At 38.5% G+C, this 21605-nt stretch overlaps 2 protein-coding genes and 1 pseudogene across 2 annotated transcripts in view; 1 reads left to right on the top strand and 2 right to left on the bottom strand.

Annotated features, from left to right (window-relative positions):
• PP2D1 (protein phosphatase 2C like domain containing 1) overlaps nucleotides 1-14718 on the top strand; it is a 21400-nt gene extending 6682 nt beyond the window's left edge. The window contains exon 3 of the mRNA XM_017522529.2: nucleotides 12959-14718. Within this exon, the coding sequence (XP_017378018.1) occupies nucleotides 12959-13755 (797 nt within the window). The 3' untranslated portion in view covers nucleotides 13756-14718. The remainder of the gene's footprint in view (nucleotides 1-12958) is intronic.
• On the bottom strand, nucleotides 2952-3074 carry LOC119470203 (annotated as a pseudogene).
• RAB5A (RAB5A, member RAS oncogene family) overlaps nucleotides 13974-21605 on the bottom strand; it is a 39283-nt gene continuing 31651 nt past the window's right edge. Inside the window, exons 5-6 of the mRNA XM_017522530.1 lie at nucleotides 20319-20412; nucleotides 13974-15442 (exon numbers count right to left, since the gene is read on the bottom strand). Coding sequence (XP_017378019.1) covers nucleotides 15327-15442; nucleotides 20319-20412 — 210 coding nt within the window. The 3' untranslated portion in view covers nucleotides 13974-15326. The remainder of the gene's footprint in view (nucleotides 15443-20318; nucleotides 20413-21605) is intronic.

Raw genomic sequence — 21605 nt, 5'->3', positions numbered from 1 at the left:
TGGGATTACAGGCGTGAGCCACCGCAACTGGCATCTATTTCATCTCAGAGAGAATAATAGTTTATGCCTCAGTTTCTTTTTTTCTTTTTGTTTTCTCTTTATCTCTTTGAGCAAAAACATGCCTCAGTTTTATGAGCATGTATTCCCTTCTTTAAAAAGTTGCCTGTATTGTTTTAAAGTTATTTCAGGAAGTTTAGGAATTTGCCAAAATGGAAAGCTCAGAGGTTAAACTTTTGAGCAAAATTGACATGAGTTTCACACTGAGTTCCATGAGATGCTTAACTGCAGTTATACTGCCCTTTTCGTGGATAGAATTATTATTAATGATAGTGTCCACTTACTGAATATTCAATACAGAGTAATTTCCTCATCTAGTCTTACAATAACCGATATCTAGTGATATCTAAGTATTGTTAACCCAATGTTTCAGATGAAAAATTAAAGCCAAAAAATGTGAGATAATTTGTTCAAGGTCTCAGAAGTAATAGGAATTGGAGCTGGAAATCAGTCCTACCATATCATTGCTGCCTCTTACCTCTTAAGGGGGTTGTTTCCAAAGCCTGAGGAGGCTGAGCCTCAGTGAGTGAGACTTTGTGGCAGAGATAGTGTTGCAAGGCCACATAACCACAAAGAATACTACAATGAATGTCAAGGCCCCAGAAAGTCAGCCTATTTCTGATCCAGCCCTGGTTCTGAGCCTGAAATGTCAAGGACTCCAGACTAAGCAATACCAAGAAAGTAAGTGCATATCCACTGTCCCAGGGTCTCTGTCATTTCTCACGCTCTGTGCTGAGGTTCCAAATAGTTCATAATCATTACACATTTAAGGCCAGTCTGTGAACTGATCCATATTCTTGGAATTGGGATCCCGAGAGAAAATACTATTCATTTTAGAGTCTTTGTAAAATTAATATGACAAATTATGACATATACAGTAAGTGGATACTGTCATTAAATGTCTAGATACAGCCAGGCACAGTGGCTCACGCCTGTAATCTCAACACTTTGGGAGGCAGAGTAGGGCGGATCACCTGAAGTCAGGAGTTTGAGACCAGCCCGGCCAATATGGTGAAGCCCCATCTCTACTAAAAATACATTAAAAAAAAAAAAATTAGCTGGGTGTGGTAGGTACCTATAATCCCAGCTACTCAGGAGGCTGAGGCAGGAGAATCGCTTGAGCCTTGGAAGCGGAGGTGGCAATGAGCCGAGATTGTGCCACTGCACTCCAGCCTGGGTGATGAAACGAGACTCTGTCTCCAAAAAAAAAAGACTGGGTGCAGTGGCTCACGCTTGTAATCCCAGCACTTTGGGAGGCCGAGCAGGCAGATCGCGAGGTCAGGAGATTGAGTCCATCCTGGCCAACATAGTAAAACCCCATCTCTACTAAAAATACAAAAATTAGCTGTGCACAGTGGTGGGTGCCTGTAATCCCAGCTACTGGGGAGGCTGAGGCAGGAGAATCACTTGAACTAGGGAATCAGAGGTTGCAGTGAGCTAAGATTGTGCCACTACACTCCAGCCTGGGTGACAGAGTGAGACTCCATCTGAAAAAAAAAAATATCTACACACGCTGCTGTTTGGTTGGCTCTAATCGCCAGGTCAAACAGCTGGATTTAATTTCCAGGCCTACACAATGGTGTTAAGCTGTTTGTATCTAGGCATGCTACATTTTAATAAAAAGACACATGGGTGAAAAAAATTGAAATTGCAAAAGAGAGAACCTGAGGTCATGATTTAGTTACAAAAGTACTTCTGTAAGAAAGAACTGTAAATGACTTTCAGCCATAAAAAAATTTTTACATGAATTTTTCAAGAATTATTTTGTATTCTATAGAACAGGATTAATTATAGCAAGGAAATTGAGTTTCCTTGTTTAAAATTCATAAAATATCAACATCATCATAACTCTAGAATTAAAAAAATTCTTACCTTATAATGAAATATGCATTCAATGATGAAGCCATTGAATAAATGTTGAATTTGTACATGTGGAAAAAGGTATTGCCAAACTCACATTCTTTTTTTTTTTTTTTTTTTTTTTGAGACGGAGTTTCACTCATGTTACCCAGGCTGGAGTGCAATGGCGCGATCTCGGCTCACCGCAACCTCCGCCTCCTGGGTTCAGGCAATTCTCCTGCCTCAGCCTCCTGAGTAGCTGGGATTACGGGCACGCGCCACCATGCCCAGCTGATTTTTTGTATTTTTAGTAGAGACAGGGTTTCACCATGTTGACCAGGATGGTCTCGATCTCTTGACCTCGTGATCCACCCGCCTCGGCCTCCCAAAGTGCTGGGATTACAGGCGTGAGCCACCGCGACCGGCCTAAACTCACATTCTTTTTAAAAATGTTTATCTATTTTATTGATATATAATCATTATAAATATTTATGGGGTACATGTGGTATTTTGATATATGCATATAATATGTAATGATCAAATCAAGATATTCATCACCTGTATTATCTTTGTGTTGGGAACATTTAAACTCTTCTAGCTATTTTAAGTTATATAGTGAATATTGTTAACTACAGTCACCCTAATGTGACTATCAAACCCTAGAACTTTTTCCTTCTCTCCAACTGTATGCTTGTACTTTTTTTTTTTTTTTTTTTTAAACAGAGTCTTGCTCTGTCACCAGGCTGGAGTGTAGTGGTGTGATCTCGGCTCACTGCAACCTCCACCTCCTGGGTTCAAGCGATTCTTCTGCCCCAGCCTCTGAGTAGCTGGGACTACAGGGGCGTGCCACCACGCCCAGCTAACTTCTATATTTTTAGTAGAGAATTGGTTTCACCATGTTGGCCAGGATGGTCTCAATCTCTTGACCTCATGATCCACCCACCTTGGCCTCCCAAGGCCAAGCCAAGATGTTGAATTTTATAAAAAAAAAATGTTGGTCATCTATTGAGATAATCATATGGTATTTCTCCTTCATTCTGTTGGTAATGTGTCATTTTATTTTTAATGCTGACTATATTACAAGTTGTCATGGTGGGCTATTGGAAAAAGTTTTCAATTAGCAATAATCACGCCATGGCTAAACCTCATTGGCCATGATACTGCCTCTGCACAAAGCTTCACATTTATTGATTTCTATGTGAGCCAGCCTTGCATCCCTGGAATAAATCCCACTTGATCGTGGTCCTTGATTTTTTTTTAAATATGTTGTTTGATTCAGCTTGCTAATATTTTGTTGAGGATTTTCACATCTACATTCATCAGGGATATTGGCCTATAGTTTTCTTCTTTGTTGTGTGTCTTTTTCTGATTTTTGGTATCCAGGTAATGCTGGGCTCATGTAATTAGTTAAAAATAATTCCCTCCTCTTCAATTTGCTTGAATATTTTGAGAATAATTGGTGTTAATTCTTTTTTATACGTTTGGTAGAATTCAGCAGTGAAGCCATCTGGTCCTAGCCTTTTCATTTTGGGGCTTTTTATTACTGACTCAAGCCTACTACTTGTTTTTTGTCTGTTCAGTTTTTCCTTTTTTTTTTTTTTTTTTTGAGACGGAGTTTCGCTCTTGTTACCCAGGCTGGAGTGCAATGGCACGATCTCGGCTCACCGCAACCTCCGCCTCCTGGGTTCAGGCAATTCTCCTGCCTCAGCCTCCTGAGTAGCTGGGATTACAGGCACGCACCACCATGCCCAGCTAATTTTTTGTATTTTTAGTAGAGATGGGGTTTCACCACGTTGACCAAGATGGTCTCGATCTCTTGACCTCGTGATCCGCCCGCCTCGGCCTCCCAAAGTGCTGGGATTACAGGCGTGAGCCACCGCGCCCGGCTGTTCAGTTTTTCTATTTCTTCCTGGTTCAATCTTGGTAGGGTTGTATGTCTCCAGGTGTTTATCCATTTCCTCTAGGTTCTCTAATTTGTTAGGGTATAGCTGCTCATAATAGTCTCTAATGACCTTTTGTTTTTCAGTGAGATCTGTTGTAATGTCTTTTTCATTTTTGATTTTTTGGGATTTTCTCTTTTTTCTTGGTTAGGCTAGCTAAAGATTTATTGACTTTTAAAATCTTTTCATAAAAACCACCTTTTATTAATCCTGTGTGTATTTTTTAGTGTCTATCTTGGTTAATTCTGCTCTTATTTTTTTCCCCTTCTATTAATTTTGAATTTGGTTTGTTCTTGCTTTCCTAGTTCCCTGTGGTGCACTGTTAGGTTGTTTATTTGGAGTCTATTACTGTACATTTTCCTATTAGTATCACTTTTGCTGCATCCCACAGGTTTTGGTATGTTTTGATTTTCATTTGTTTCAAGAAGTTTATTTCCTTTTTAATTTCTTCATTGACCCTATGATTGTTCAGGAGCATGTTATTTAATTTCCATGTATTCATATAATTTCCAGTGTTCCTCTTGCTATTGATTTCTGTTCCATTATGGTATGAAAAAATATCAATTTTTTAAAAAATCATATATGTCTCTAACTTTTGAACATATGGAATACAGTTATAATAACTGATGTTCATGCCTGCTAATTGTAACATCTATGCCATTTTGGAGTTGGTTTCAATTGATTGACTTTTCACTTATCATGGGTGTTATTTTCCTTCTTATTTGCATGCCTGGTGTACTAGCTTCCTAGGGCTGCCGTAACAAATTACCACAACTTGGTGGCTTAAAACAGCAAAAATTTATTCTCTCATGCTTCTGGAGGCCAGATGCCTGAAGTCAAGGTGTCCACAGGGCCATGCCTCTTCTAGGGTAGAATCTTTCTTTGGGTCTTCCAGCTTACGGTAGCTCCAGGCATTCCCTCACCCACAGCTGCATAATTCCAGTCCCTCCTTGACTTTCGCATGGCGTTTTACTGTTCTGCCCATGTGTCTCTACTCTATGTATCTCTTATAAACACATTTCTCATTGGAATTCAGGCCCGCCTGGATAATCCAGGATGGTCTCATTTCGAGATCCTTAATGATAACTGCAAAAACAGTTTTTTTCCAACAAGATCACATTGACAGGCTGTGGGGATAAATGTGTGTTTTTGGATATATGATCTTGAGCTTTGTTTTGGGATGAAACTACTTGGAAATAGTTTGATCATTTTAGATACTGTTTTTTTTTAAATTTGTCAGGCAAGTCCAGGGCGGTATTGAGTTTGCTCTAATTATTCTCTACTACTGAGGCAAGACCTTCCTAAGTAAGCTACCTAATGATTCATGAATTTTATGTCTTTTCAGTCTGGCTGGTTGGAACAGGAATTATTCTCCCAACCCTATGAGTCCTCAGCAATGCTCCTTTTAATCCTTTTCAAATGTTTGTTTCCCCAGTGTTGTGGAGTTTCCTCACACACATGTATTCACCAGTACCCATCTAAACACTTAAGATCCCCTTGAGAAAGACCCTCTAAAGGTATCTGGAATTCTCTGTGCAGCTCTTTTCTCTCTGGCATTCTGTCCTCAGCAAGCTCTAGCTGCATTGCTCTCCCTGGACTCTTGGCTCTGTCTCTTCAAAACAGATAAAAGTGTAAATCCAGTCACTGTTATTGTATCTTGACCAGAAAGATAAGAAATTCCAAATAATTTATGTTTTGGGGAATTATTTGAGAGCTGTCATCCAGAGTACTGCATTTGCTCCTGCCTGGTATCTGCCTGTTGACACTATCAATATGTACTAAGGGATCCATTTGAGGCTTTCAGACTACAAATACATGACGATTGGTGGTTTCACATTCTTTTTTTTTTGTAGAGATGAGGCCTCGCTATGTTGCCAAGGCTGGTCTCGAACTCATGGACTCAAGTGATCCTCCTGTCTTGGCCTCCCAAAGTGCTTTGATGCTTTGATAAGCTTTAATTTTCTCACGTATTAAAAATGTGATTATCCTTTCCTCACAGGATTACAGATGTGAGCTACAATGTCAAGCCAGTTCCAAGTTCTTTGTGGCTTCCTTTCTTCTTCTCTTTAGCATAATTGGAAATAGTCAATTTTTCTGTAGTCTAAGTGGTGGCAAGAGGCATAGGTTTACTTTTGGTTCACTGTTTCAGTAAGGCCATCGTCCTTTAGGGTCCTAGCTTTGTTGTGGTGAGCCACTTAGTCTCACTAAATGGACAAGCCCTAGGTTTTGTCTTCTGTTTCATAATCCTGTTTTCTGTTTTTTTAAGATGGAGTCTTGCTCTGTTACCCAGGCTGGAGTGGAGTGGCTCGATCTTGGTTCACTGCACTCTCTGCCTCCCCGGTTTGGGGTCCAAGTGATTCTTCTGCCTCAGCCCCCCGAGTAGCTAGGATTACAGGCATGTGCTATCACAACCAGGCCAGGCTGGTCTCAAACTCCTGACCTTAAGTGATCCACTGCTTTGACCTCCCAAAGTGCTGGGATTATAGGCATGAGCCACTGCCCCTGGCCACCCTGTGAAAACTCAGTGTGGATTTATTCGGCTCAATACATGGTCTCAGGTAAAAGCTGGTTTCTTCTCTTGGTATACTTGAGTTTAGTCATTATTCTTTTCGAGTATTTTGTACTTGCTGCTATATCATCCAGGATATTTACTTGTTCTCAGTGGAAGGGTCAATCTAAGACCCAGACTGCCCCATTGCTGCTCCTTTTTAATATTTGAGTGCTTTAGTGTATCTGTTATTCCAACCTTTATGTCTAGATTGTACATTTGTTAATAATTCCTTTTAATGAGGCCCCATAAACTACTTTTATTTCTAATGTTCTAGCTTTCTGTCCCATAAGCTCACGGTAGATTCAGAGACCAGGCACAACTTTATCCACTACTTCTCTATTATTTGCAATTTTCTTTCTTTCTTTTTCTTTTGAGATGGGATGGGGTCTTGCTATATAGCCAGGAACCCCTAGCCTCAAGCGGTCCTCCTGCCTCAGCCTCCCAAGTAGCTAGGACTTCAGCACCACCATACCTGGCTATCACGATTTTTAAATTGGTGATCACCTGAAGCCCCTTCCCTTCTCTTCTCAAGATTGCCAAGTCACTCCTTTCCTCTAATCTTCGAAATCTGTGAGGAAAAGATAATCACATTTTTAATACATGAGAAGACTAAAGCTCATCAAAGCACTATACAAGGATATATAACCAGTGAGTGAGCCAGGACTCCAGTTTTTTAGGCTTGAAGCCTGGTTACTCCAAATGAAGAGTACCACTTTCTCCTGTTTTTAGGGTGTCATTATTATGTGGACTTTTTGTCTTCATTCATCACTAATGCTATATTTACAGACCTCATTTTCTTTCCTGTCTAGATGCAATTGTTTCCATGGGTGTGAAAATGTGTTCATTTGGACTAGTTTCATAAGTTGTTTTTAAAATTATCTCCACCCTTACATTTTACCCTAAAGTCTAACTCGACTCCAGAATCTCCTTCAATTTTGTGCAGGAAAAAAGCCAAATTCTTTTTTTTTTTGAGACGGAGTTTCACTCATGTTACCCAGGCTGGAGTGCAATGGCACGATCTCGGCTCACCGCGACCTCCGCCTCCTGGGTTCAGGCAATTCTCCTGCCTCAGCCTCCTGAGTAGCTGGGATTACAGGCACGCACCACCATGCCCAGCTAATTTTTTGTATTTTTAGTAGAGACAGGGTTTCACCGTGTTGACCAGGATGGTCTCGATCTCTTGACCTCATGATCCACCCGCCTCGGCCTCCCAAAGTGCTGGGATTACAGGCTTGAGCCACCGCGCCCGGCGAAAAAAGCCAAATTCTTAACACTGGCGTTTTATATTTCTTCCCTTCCCCTTCTCCCTTTTTTTTGACGGTGGTGCTGGGGAACCCATATTTACAAGCCTGATTCTGAGAACTCATTCAACAAATACTTCACAAAATAAAATAAAATTCAACAAATTCAGCTTCTTTGGCTCAAACTAGAGCCCTGAAGAAAAATTGGATATAGACTGTTTCCCCTCACCTTATTTACATGCAACTCTATTTATGCTTTTTAATAATTGTAATTTTTCCTTTCCTCAATGACTATTTCAATTTTTCCAAGTTACCAATGACTACTCTCTTAATTCTGTAATTCTACTTTGCATTTTCTTATAATTCTTTATAAATGGGTCTGAAATGAAACGTTTGTCATTTCCCCTCAATTTCTTTTGGATAGCCTCTGTACCTGCTTTCCCCTTCTTGGAACACTAAATAACCTTTAAGAGTCTACCTACTAAATTAGCTTGAGTCTCACAATAACTTTGACAAATAATACTGTGGGTGAAAACCTATTACTTAGTAAAGTGACCTAATAAAGGCCACACTGACAAAAGGTTGGGATTAAAGTCTGAGTGTGTCAGGCTCCTAAATCCCTCCACTCCCCATGCTGTTTTTCTATACCAGGCTGTCTTATTACCCCTGGGCAATCTTGTGCATCCCAGGTGTGTTTTTATTTTTCCTGCTTCACCCATCACGTATGTTTTCTGTGACCACCACATAAAGTTTCTTTTCCTCTTCTCTCATTCTTTCTTAAAACTTTTCTGTTCTATTCAACACTAGGTCACCTCTCTGGCTTTATCTGAGAAAAATCTTAGTATTGCCTACTCAGCTCCGGAATCCCCTGGCTGGGATTCCAGAGTTCACTCTGAAGTTTACTGGACTTTTCCTTTTCATAAAAGTTGGTGATAGCCCAGTAATCACAGGAGGCAGTCACATCATTACCCTCTGCATAAGAAACACTTTACCTGACTATGCCACTTTTAAAAGGCTTGAGCATCATCTCAAAGCGGCTCTTTTTAATCTCCAAGATTATTGTTCCTAAACACGTTGCTCTTCCAGTAATCCTCTTCCATTTTTGCTCTGAAAACATTTTCTGAAGAGCACAGTCTCACCAAATACTGAAAGCTGTTACCTTTGTCTAGGAATTAAATTCATTTATACTCAGATTAAAATTGTATAGTGGTCTTCAACACAGTTCACTGCTTGGTCAGCTGTTCTCACTTCCTCCAAACAGATGTTGGAAGAAACTTTTTTAAAAGCCAAATTGCCCTTTCTCTTAAACTATCTGAAGGCTGTTTCCTCTCCACTTCTCCAGACTATGTGGACATAACAATGATATTTAATAATCTTCCTCTAATTTCCCATCTTCATGGAAACCTTTTGTTCATTATCCTGTTCAAGCTTTCAGCTTAATATAGCACTTGACTTCAAACGCCCTGTTTGTAGCTGACAGCATGTGCCACTAACTGTTTACAAAATGAAACTATTGACTCTGCACATCTAATTTTTTAGTTCATTCTGTTAGTAGTCTTCCTGAGCCTGAATCTTACTCACCCTCTACTTCCTGGGTTATATACACAAATAATTAAGAAATGCTGGCTTTTTCTCCTTCACTTTTTCTTTCCTTCATGCACCATTCATACAGGTAAAGAATGTGCTGCCGGGTGTGGTGACTGGCACCTTTAATTCCAGCACTTTGAGAGGCCAAGGTGGGAGGATCGCTTGAGCCCAGGAGTTTGAGACCAGCCTGGGCAACATAGCAAAATTCTGTCTCTACTAAAAAATACAGAAATTAGCCGGGTGTGGTGGAACACACCTTTAATCCCAGCTACTCGGGAGGCTGAGGTAGGAGGATTACCTGAGCCCAGGGAGGTCAAGGCTGCAGCGAGCCTGCGATCATGCCACTGCACTCCAGCCTGGATGAGAGTGAAACCCTGTCTCGAAAAGAAAAAAAAAAAAGCATTATCTCCCTTTCTAATGGGTAGAGCAAGAACTGCAACCAGGATTTAATGTCCTTTATCCTAGAATATTTTATTGTGCTGAACCCAGAGGATGGTCACAAGTAATAAAATGGGCCAAGATGGTATGTCCTACTCTTTAGCACAGGAAAAAAAAGGCAAATAGTGCACGAGGCTACACTGGTCAAGCTCTCTACAGAGGTAACTAAAATAAAAATAACCTGTTTACCATCCTTCAATTGTAAATACATATTTCTATTAAATTATTTTCAAATCACACAGCAGGAAAACAATGCTTTTTCTTTTTGTTAAAATGGGCTTTGGCTTGCCACATGTAAATATTTACGCAGTCAACGGATTTGACTATTCTGAGCCAAATTACGTCCCTTTTGTTTTCAGAGATATGGCCACATTAATTCATATTTATGTACACATATAAAAATTGTTCTAATTTAAGAGGTACTGAACCATATGTACGCCTAACAATTCCATTTACTCAGTTAGCACGTTAAGTACCACTCCATGTTGCTTTGCTGATAGAGTAATGATTTATAATTCAGCAAAAGTCAAGATTTTACTGACTTAACGTTCTACAAAATCCAAGTAGAAAAACCAATGGTAAGATAACGTAAAATATTAATAACCAAACTATAAAGGAGGGACCCTATAACCTAGAACTACAATTTATGTAGTTGTTTCCAAAATATTTTTCACAAATACCATCTTTTAGTCCCAATCTAGCTCAGCTATTAAAAATTTCTATTATGTAAATGAGCCAATAGTTTGTCTATATCTGACACTAATGCTGTACCAATTTAGGCTCCTCTGTCATGCAGGCTTGAGTGCAGCGGTGCGATCTCGCTCACTCCAACCTCTACCTCCAGGGTTCAAGCAATTCTCGTGCCTCAGCCTCCCACGTAGCTGGGATGACAGGTGTGCACTACTACACCTGGCTACTTTATTTAGTAAAGACAGGTTTCACCATGTTGGCCAGGCTGGTCTCAAACTCCTGGCTTCAAGTGGTCCTCCTGCCTCAGCCTCCCAGAGTGCTGGAACTACAAGCATGAGCCACCACACTGGCTACCAATTTAGGCTTTCCAACTATACTACTATACTAGTTGCATAGACCTCAATCTTTTTTTTTTTTTTGAGTCTTGCTCTGTCACCAGGCTGGAGTGCAGTGGCGTGATCTCAGCTTACTGCAACCTCTACCTCCTGTGTTCAAGCAATTCTTGTGCCTCAGCCTCCTAACTGGAATTACAGGTGTGCGTGCACCACCATACCTGGCTAATTTTTTGTATTTTTAGTAGAAATGGGGTTTTACCATGTTGCCCAGGCTGGCCTCAAGCTCCTGGCTTCAAGTGATCTGCCTGCCTCAGCTTCCCAAAGTGCGGGGATAACAGGTGTAAGCCACCACACCTGGCCTTGGACCTCAATCTTCTAAGGCTCAATTATTTTACCTAAAAAACTGTGGGTCTAGAACTGAACTCCTTCTGCATGCAACTGAATGATCCCAGGCACAGCATCATATTTAAAACTGGAATATTCTATGTAAATTTGGCATCCTATTCCAGCAATTTTAAATCTCAAAGATACTATGATATTCAAATATCATCAACCCCATCTCAGCAGTTTAGGTAACTTTTTATAAATCACAAATGATTTCGTATCAAGAATAAACAATATGTAATTATATGTGATTTTTACCTAAATACTTAGGGAAAATCAATTTTTCCTAACTAAAAAATTCAGTGGTTCTAAAAAAAAAAATACACCAAAGAAAGTTACAGTAATATAACCACACTTGTCTGTTCAGATCATGTTTAAACTGTAAAGATTTCAATGAAGCACACCATCATGGATTCATTTGAACCATGAAAAAACTACAACTAACTTTTAAGATTTCAGTTTCCAACCAAAGGGTTTAATGGTGGCTGCCTATTATTCATGTAATACGTTAATAACACTTTTTTTCTTCAGAGGACTGATTGGCTTTTTTAAAATTTATATATTACAGGAACTTAGTAAGACTAACATTAATAGTGGCATTCTAATTTTTTCATCACCCATGACCTAAGTACATCCAAGATTTAACTTTTATCAGTTACATAACTATCATTCTATTTTTTTAAAAATCGAAGTTTGTAACCAGGTGCAGTGGCTCATGCCTGTAATCCCAGCACTTTGTGAGGCTGAGGTGGGTGGATCACGAGGTCAGGAGTTCGAGACCAGCCTGGCCAAAAAGGCGAAATGCCATCTCCACTAAAAATACAAAAACTTGGGTGTAGCCACACGTGCCTGTAATCTCAGATACTCGGGAGGCTGAGGCAGGAAAATCACTTGAGCCCAGGAAGCAGAAGTTGCAGTGAGCCGAGATCATGCCAATGCACTCCAGCCTGGGTATCTAAAGACTCCGTCTCAAAAAATAAAACAAAACAAAACAAAAATCAAAGTTTGTGTTTCAAATTGAAAAAAGACTTACCTTCCAAATGCCCACCAATGATAGACTGGATAAGGAAAATGTGGCATATACACCATGGAATACACATATACACCATGGAATACTGTGCAGCCATAAAAAAGGATGAGTTCATGTCCTTTGCAGGGGTATGGACGAAGCTGGAAAGCAGCATTATCAGCAAACCGACACAAGAACAGAAAACCTCTCACTTGTAACCTCTCAACTCTCACTCGTTAAGTGGGAGTTAAACAATGAGAACCACGAACACAGGGAGGGGAACATCACACACTGGGGCTTGTCGAGAGATGGGAAGGCTAGGGGCGGGATAGCAGGGGGTGGGAGGATTGGGGAGGGCTAACATTAGGAAAAATACCTAAAGTAGATAATGGGGGAATGGATGCAGCAAACCACCTGGGCACATGTATACCTGTGTTAACAAACTTGCACATTCTGCACATGTACCCCAGAATTTAAAGCATAATAAAAATTAATTTAAAAAATTTATCTTAAAACATTTTAAAAGTCTGCTATATGGAATATATATTGGCTATCAAAAAGTTCAACTAATGACTCACCAATATGAATACTAATTCATTTCATTAAAAAATTTAGAGGTTACTTTGCATTACCCATAATGTTAATGCTAAATGTAGTAGTTTTAAACACTAGAAGTTGCTTAACAGTGAGGGATAAATGGACTTGTTTGAAACCTGTATTTACTGTAAATCGTTCAGTAGTGATATATTACACATATTTTAAAAACACCTTTAAATAGCCTGCTTTCTGTTTAGCATTGAAACACAAAATTAATAAAGTTAGCAGATTTTGATACAATTAGTTATCCGTAGGATAAAAATTTATTCTTTTAAAAAATAATCTTTTAGGTAATGTGCAAGCAGTCTTATGCAGAAATGGGAAAGGTTTTTGCCTCACCAAAGAACATACTACACGAAACACAAATGAAAGAAGAAGAATACTTCAGAATGGAGCAGTCATTAGCGCAAATGAACCATACGGGCTGGTAGAAGGGCAAGTAAAAACTACACGAGGACTTGGATTTCATGGAAATCTCAAGCTGAAAAAATCCATTATCCCAGCACCTCAAACTATTTCTGTCCCTATAGATGACTTATGTCAATTCCTTATCTTAGCTACTAATGGACTTTGGGAAGTTTTGGATAAAGAAGAAGTCACTGCCTTGGCAATGACGACATTTCACGTGTATAAAGAAACATACTGTTCTATCACGCATAACAAATCTTCACCATCAAAAGGGCCTCTGCTTTTTTTCAACAGTGAACCAAACTTTACGAAATCACAAAGTAATATCCACGTATTGTTTCAGTATAAATCTGAATCTAAAGAATGTGTGCCAACTAGAAATTCCAAAGAAAATTTGTCTGATTCAAACTATTCTAAATATTCCATTTATAACCCTGAGAATGTAGAAACATTTCCAGCAGAAACAATTCATCATGAACCTTGCAGTGAAAAAGTAACTGACAGACCAACCAGTGTAAATGGTGTGGCAATAAATGAAAAACAATTAGGCACTAAGAGTTTCTATGAAGATGCAGCTGAGTATGTTAGCCATGAACTTGTAAATGCTGCTTTACTGGCTGGCTCCAGAGACAACATTACAGTTATGGTAATATTTCTCAATGGAAGTATCAGCTTCTGACATAAAAAATAAAGTTCCAGTTATCCAACACACCAAAATATAGTACCATAAAGCAATTCTCCAGTGATCCATATATTAGGATAATTCATCAATACCACACAAATAATTTTATAAACATTGTAAATATAAAAGCAGATATTAGGTTACATAATATCACTTACATACATTAACAGTTTTATGCCAAAAAAAAAAAAAAAGAGAGAGAGAAAAACCAATACTTGCTTTTTATACCACTTTATTCCAACCTGAGCACCTCAATATAAAACTAAACACTGGTGAACCGTTTTCCTAATTCTGCATTATCATAAATGTACAAGTTCTCCTAGCAGTCCAACACTTAAATAGATTAAATCATCTCTGACACATGGTAGCTTTCATATAATGAAAATACCTAAAATAATTAGTGCAATATACTGAACTGATCAAAATAAAATGAACTTTGGAAAAGGTGGCTGCAAGATTGTTACTAACATATTTCAATACTTTATGTTACAAATTGTGGGTACGTTGTTTATTATGATTCTAGCCATGGAGGAACTGATGCCCCTTCCTGCCAAAGGGGGAGAGAGAAATAATTAGCTGTTTTAGTAACTGTACATTTTGTATACTTTTAAGCAACTCTTAAATATTACAGAAAAGTAATACATATATGGAGACTACAATGCAGTACCCTATTTACAGTACAGCTGAACATCGAATTTAAAATCAAGTTTGAATATACATAATTGTTAGTGCATTGACTATATTATGTCAAAAGGGAACAAAAGCCCCCTCCCTGCCCCAAACAACAAAATCTATGTAATGGCCAGCAGTGATTAATTAGAAATCACAGACACCTGGTTTATTTCATTTTTGTTAAAGAATTCATATGTTTGTAAGGAACACTAACCATTAAGATGCATTTATTGTTCTCAAATTCCTAGAACAAGATAGGGTTGCATTTTTTTTTTTTTTTACCCCATTTGAAAAAACAGGACTGGCTATAATTTAGATACCATTAATACTCTTCCCTGCCCCCCGACCCCCACCTTGTATATGTGGGATTATTTTCTTGTGGTTAATTCATTAAAATGTGGAATGTACATTTTAAATACAGGTACCAGGAGAAATGAACATTTGCCTGAATACTACAGCTAAGCATCATAAGTAACTTTAGAATCTTCTTCTAAAAAAAGAATGTTTTTGAAAAGCTCCAATTAGTAAGTTCCAAATTTTTTTTCACAGGTGACTACTGTACCAGTGTGGAGAAATGGGCTGGTTAACTGTGTGGGTCCAGACAGTCATTTATCTATATTTCTAGTGATGGGAAATTATTTCCCCTAACCTTCCAATGAAACAAATGTCCACATAGTTCTCATTTTTCCCTATTGCTGAAACATTAGTGAGAGGGACCCATGCATGTTATTAAAAATTAAGTTCAAAACACTTAAAATAATTCTGTATTAGAAACTTGACTCTATCGTATAAGTCTCTTCTTTTGGAAGTCATAGTGGGCTGGTTAAATGCTCCAATTCCATTGTTATTAACATTTAGGAAGCAGAAGACTATTCCAGCTAGTTCAAACTAGAGGTTTAGTTACTACAACACTGACTCCTGGTTGGTTGTGTGGGTTCGGTAAGGTCTACTCCTCTTCCTCTGGCGGAATTTGCTCCTGGATTTTGTGGTTCATTCTTTGGCAATTTTTTAGCTGAGAGAAAATGATCAAATAAATAGAATTAGAATATACATATTAATATTAGTTTCATCTGTTTATTTATCATCTTTCTTTCCAGTTAGATTACCCCCAAAGTATCACATAACTATATGTTCATTCTCTTCAAATGTTAAAATTATCTATTAAATGCCAAAACACTGACTGCTGTCTTAGGGAGTTTGATCTCTGGGGTAATAGTGTTGAGAGAAGGGTAGACAGGAACTGGTTACGGATACAATTAAAACTTAAGGCTGACTAATGCTTTATATAATTCTCTATACAGATTCACTTAATAGCAGAAAAGTTGTATTTTATACTCATTATTACTTTTTTTTTTTCTCAGACAGTCTTGCTTTGTCACCTAGGCTCACCTAGGCTGGAGTGCAATGACGCAATCTCAGCTCACTGCAACCTCCACCTCCTGGCTTCAACCAATTCTCGTGCCTTGGCCTCCCGAGTAGGTGGCGTTACAGGCATGTGTCACCATGCCAGGCTAATTTTGGTTTTTCAGTAGAGACAGGATTTCACCATGTTGCCCACGCTGATCTTGAACTCCTGACCCCAAGTGATCCACCTGCCTTCAGCCTCCTATAGTATAGGGATTACAGGCATGAGCCACGGCACCCAGCCTCATTATTACTTCTATTAAAAAAATCTAAGTCAATAAAGATGATGGCCAGCAAGTTCATAAAGAAGCTCAGCTCATATTAGCATTCTCTAAGGCTGCCACAAACACTTTTTAGACCAAGTCAGGAGAGAAAAAAATACCATCGCAATCATCACCTCAACAAAACTTGTCCTCTATTGTGCAACTAATTATCACCCTGAATTATGACAGATCATATCTACTATTTCCTTCCTGGCTTCTCTGGCCTTAAAACATCTACATACATTTTCTCCCTCTCTCTCTTTTTTTTTTTGAGACGGAGTTTCGCTCTTGTTACCCAGGCTGGAGTGCAATGGCGCGATCTCGGCTCACCGCAACCTCTGCCTCCTGGGTTAAGGCAATTCTTCTGCCTCAGCCTCCCGAGTAGCTGGGACTACAGGCACACGCCACCATGCCCAGCTAATTTTTTGTATTTTTAGTGGAGGTGGGGTTTCACCATGTTGACCAGGATGGTCTCAATCTCTTGACTTCGTGATCCACCCGCCTCGGCCTCCCAAAGTGCTGGGATTACAGGCGTGAGCCACTGCGCCTGGCCCTCCCTCTCTTTTTTTAAGAGACAGGGTCTTACTCTGTCACCCAGGATGAAGCGCAGTGGTGCTTCATCATGGCTCACTGCAGCCCTGAGTGTCTCACTTTGTTGCCTAGGCTGGTTTTGAACTCCTGGGCTGAAGCAACCCCTAGCCACTATGCTCGACCTCCTAGTTTTTAAAGGAGAAACTTACACTTTGCAGCGTAACTATCAGCTACCTTGAAATAAAGGGTTTGAAATAGGTAAGTGTTGAATTTCTGAGAACGAACAATTATAATCTACGCCTTGGGCAAAGGAAGGGCAGTAAAACCCAAGTTAGATGCCTGCATGTTTCAAAACTTAGCATACTGGCGGAAATATACTTGACACACAAACATACCTTATTAGCATGCTAGTGGAAATACACTCAGACACAAACATAACCACACATATTCAGACATACTCAACACTTCATTGTGATCTTAGTTTGAGTGTAGCCTGCAGCCATACTTCTTTTCTTTGTGGAGACAAGGTCTCCCTCTGTAGCCAAGCTGGATTGCGGTACAACAATCATAGCTCACTGCAGCCTTGAATCTCTGGCCTCAAAAGATCCACCCACCTCAGCCTCCCAAGTAGCTGAGACTACAAGGTGTATACCACCATGCCTGTTTTTATTTTTTTTATTTTAAGAGACAGGGTCTTGCTCTGTTGTCCAGGCTGGTCTAGAACTCCTGGCCTTGAAGATCATCCCACTGTGGCCTCTCAAAGTATTGGGATTACAGGAGTGAGTCACTACACCCAACCTCATTTTCTCCTTTTATGGGCTGATGAATCCTAATCTGACTCACCAGTAGTTATACCTAATACAAATGGAATGGATCATGAAGACCCCATCTTCAAAAACTATTTCCCAATTTTATTTCAGTCAGATGAGTATGGCTTGTGAAATTCAGAAAACATACTCAACCAGGAGCTATGGCTTTACCTCTGCCAAGCTCTACAGAGCTAGTGGGTATTCTCTAAAGTGTGCTTACCAATGATTAAAAAAAAACTTACCTGCTGGATATATAGCTGCTCCTTGACTTACAATGGGGCTACTTTCTGATATATCCATCCTAAGTTGTATGTTTTTATTTCTTTCTTTCTTTTTTTGAGAAAGAGTCTTGCTCTGTCACCCAGGCTGGAGTACAATGGAACCATCTCAGCTCGTTGGAACCTCTGCCTCCTGGGTTCAAGCAATTTTCCTGTCTCAGCCTCCCAAGTAGCTGGGACTACAGGTGCACACCACCATGCCCAGCTCATTTTTGTATTTTTAATAGAGACAGGGTTTCGACATGTTGGCCAGGCTGGTTTCCTGACCAACTCCTGACATCAGGTGATCTGTCCACTTTGGCCTCCAAAAGTGCTAGGATTCCAGGCGTGAGTCACCATGCCTGGCCTGATTTATGATATTTTAAATTTATGATGGGTTTCTGAATGTAACCCCGAAGTAAGTAGAGAATGTGCTGAATGCGTATCACTTTCGCACCATCAAGTTAAAAAATTGTTAAGTCAAACCATTGTAAAGTTGGAGACTGCTGTAGTTTATTTTAATCCACAGATCCCTGATGTGTTAAAGCTAAATTCATTTTTTGAGGGGAGGTAGAATATTAAAAATGTCTAAGAGTACTGATTGTAAGAGTGGCTGTACATACAGATCTCTATCAATCTTGGGGATGGACTACTACAGTAAGACTCTTAACCTTACCATAGCTTTGACTCAGGTTACACATAAGTTGAATATGCTCTACTTTGAAATCTGATTGCCTAGTTGCACTGTGGACCTTTTATCCTTTATTTGTTCTACACATTCATTTCACATCAGCATCAATCATTTTTAGAATCCTAGATGCTGGGTTGGGCAATGGATCTGGGAGCCAGGAGCACTTAAGTTTGGAAAGAAAGCCTTCAACTGGGCTACTTCTCTAGGACTGGCTCTAGGGCTGGTAGCATAAATGGTATTAATGGTAAATCTCCAATCAAATGTATTTACAAGCAAAGTCCCACAGACATTGAATGCTGGTCCCTGGACACAAAATAGCATTATACATTGTATAATAATAGTAACTAAGGTTCTGGATTGAGCAATCATGTATCCCTTTGGCATGCTTCCTTCCTTAAGTGTTTAAATCAGATGTGAGTGAGATTCAGAGGTTGAAGGAAGTAAATTAGAACGAGAAACTTTTTAGCCCCTGCATTGATTAGAACTGTTATGAATGCACCGTGTGATTTAAGTTACTCATCTATCAAATTATTCCTTCATAACAAAAAAAAAGAAAAATAATTTACTAATCTAGTGAAGGAAATGGAAAGACCATAATTCATTTGCCCATAGGTTTTAAGAAGGGATTCTAATTTCAGAAAAAAACAAAAAACTAAAATATGTAGGCTACTTTCTAACTCAAAAAATGATTTTATTAGCATGTTTGAATAAAAGGTACAAATTAAAGCCCATCTGGTAAACACTGTGAAAAAGGTTTAAAGTTCAGGCTGATTTCAGAGACCTATTATCTCCTTGTTTCCTCTAACTTTTCAGATGTGATTCTAAGTGTAACGTGTCCATTTAAAAATGAATATATTATCACACAATCCTTCACAACTATGCCAGTATTTCCCTAGCAAACTGCAAACTTAAGTTTTTCAGGAAAACGTTTTACATGAGAAACAGGCAAGTTTCTTTTTTAACCATTTCAAATGAAGTACCATTAAACTCTGTCACCTAGTGAAAAATAATAAAAATACTTGCAACTTTTACTGGCTTTTCATTATTCTCTGTTTCAGCTATTAACTATTTATATAAGTTCAATTTATGAATATTTCTTACTTGGGGTTAGGACTGTGAACACCCCAGTTAAGAATTAGTGCTGTAAAATAAAAGTTGGTATGGGATGAGAAGAGTGCTGTGTATATGAAAACTAGAGACAGCAAACTTTGAGAACAACCAAAACAGACCTTTCAGATAGAATCTATACCTTAAAACCAATGGAAAGAGGAAAGGGTCAAAAAACAAAACCAACCTTTATTTTTGTTATAGAAAAAAGGAGGCTTATTACAACTCCAAATTTGTTACCTATAATCAAAAACTGAAACAGCAATTACCATCAGTTAAAAAGTACCTTAAAGCAAAGGCAAGAACATTGTGTAAGATCAAATGACCATCTGAAATAATATGAAGTATGAGTGTTGTTTTGTTTTCCCTTTTTCCCCTTATGCCTCTATGCTCTGAAATCGTCTCCCTTATAATATTTACATTAAAATAATGTGTCAACCTGTATACCTATATGTCATGTTCTTCTGAGTTATACTTACCAACAATTTGATTTTTAAAAAGTATAACCTAATTAAAAAAAACATATTTATCCAATTTTCCCAGTGAAACCTTTGCAAAATCTGTTTCAACTATTAGGTTAAGGTCCAGGCTTAACTTACCTGGAATAAGCTTACCTAAATTGACAATATTACAACCTAACAGGTAATCATCTTTCAAACTTAACAATATTACCAAGAAAGTATTGCTTTGTGGAAGAGACCTAGAAAAGTGGTTTAACCACATACAACCCCCCTGCCCCCAGGAATTTTTTAAACAAGAGACAGTCAAACCAAACAAGCTTCATACTTACTTATACTGATCATTTTTAAAGAGATATTAATCTTACCTATTGCCATGAATATTTCATTTACATTCATTGATGTTTTGGCTGATGTCTCCATGAATAATAAACTATTGTCATCCGCATAGGACTGTGCTTCCTGTTTATAGAACAAAAAATGAGATATATCTCTTGGAAATACACTACACCTGCTTTATATTTGTTACAGAAAAGGAGACTTATTACTACTCCAACCTGATTATCTATAATCATCTATAATCAACAACTGTGTAATAAGTACAACAGTAAGAGTACTGTGCAAAATAATTTTATAATGGATTATTTCTTTTTTTGTCTAAACTTCTGGCATTATCCCACCTTGATTAATCTGTTCTTACATTAAACCTGCTTTCAAATACTGAGTTCCAATACAGAGTATTTTCAAATACAGAGATGGAGGAGAATTATCTTATTCTAAATAAAACTCTCTTTGATCTCAATGGCAATCTTTTTATTTACACTTATTACCTGCAATGAAGACAAAGGGAAACCAAGTATCTAACACTGGCATCAACCACTAAATGACAACCTCATATTTAATTTTCAATGACTTCTACAGCAGCATTACAATCCTGAATATATCATGAATCATTCCTTTGATAATTATATCACTGCCCTACATTTTTGTCATGCTTTTACAGTTTACATATATTATTATTTTTGATCCTCATAGCTGTTGTGAGGGGTAACCAATTATCTTTCCCACTGGACAAAGAAACAACTGAGGTTCCTCTGAACTGTTACGTGACAGGGCCACTTCTGACTGTAACTTAAGTGTTTTCTTTACCACTCTTGTGCTGGGGAGGGAACAATTTTGGAAGGAGTAACGGATGATACTATACCTCACATCATTTTCGTAAGAATTAAATAAAATTACAAGTGTAACATGCTCAGCTTAGTACCTAATGGTGCAAGAATACATGTATTCCATCACTGTCATCAAACAAGAAAACTATTAAATCACTGATATATACATAGTAAGACAACCACCCTTCCAGCAGAGAAGCCAAAGAGCAAAAGAACAGGCGCAGTTTTAAAAGGTCTAAATAGAGGACTTGCTTTGTTTTTAAGTGATTGCACTTGCTCTATTTTGTGGCAGCAAACATTCTGAATTAGCAATCATAAGATACAAACTGAATTTTTTGAGCCTTAAAAAAAATTTTAAAATTATTTTTTAGCTTTTTTACTTTCAACTCTGGATGTAGACTGGCAGAGCCTTTATTTTTGAATGCCTCTTTAAGAACAACCACACAAGTGTGCAGGCATGTATATATGTGGGTACACACATGTTTG

The sequence above is a fragment of the Cebus imitator genome, unplaced genomic scaffold, assembly GCF_001604975.1.
Source record: "Cebus imitator isolate Cc_AM_T3 unplaced genomic scaffold, Cebus_imitator-1.0 Scaffold24, whole genome shotgun sequence".
Lineage (NCBI taxonomy): Eukaryota > Metazoa > Chordata > Mammalia > Primates > Cebidae > Cebus > Cebus imitator.
Note: the sequence above shows the minus strand (reverse complement) of the source record. Positions and strands in the feature narration are given on the sequence as shown.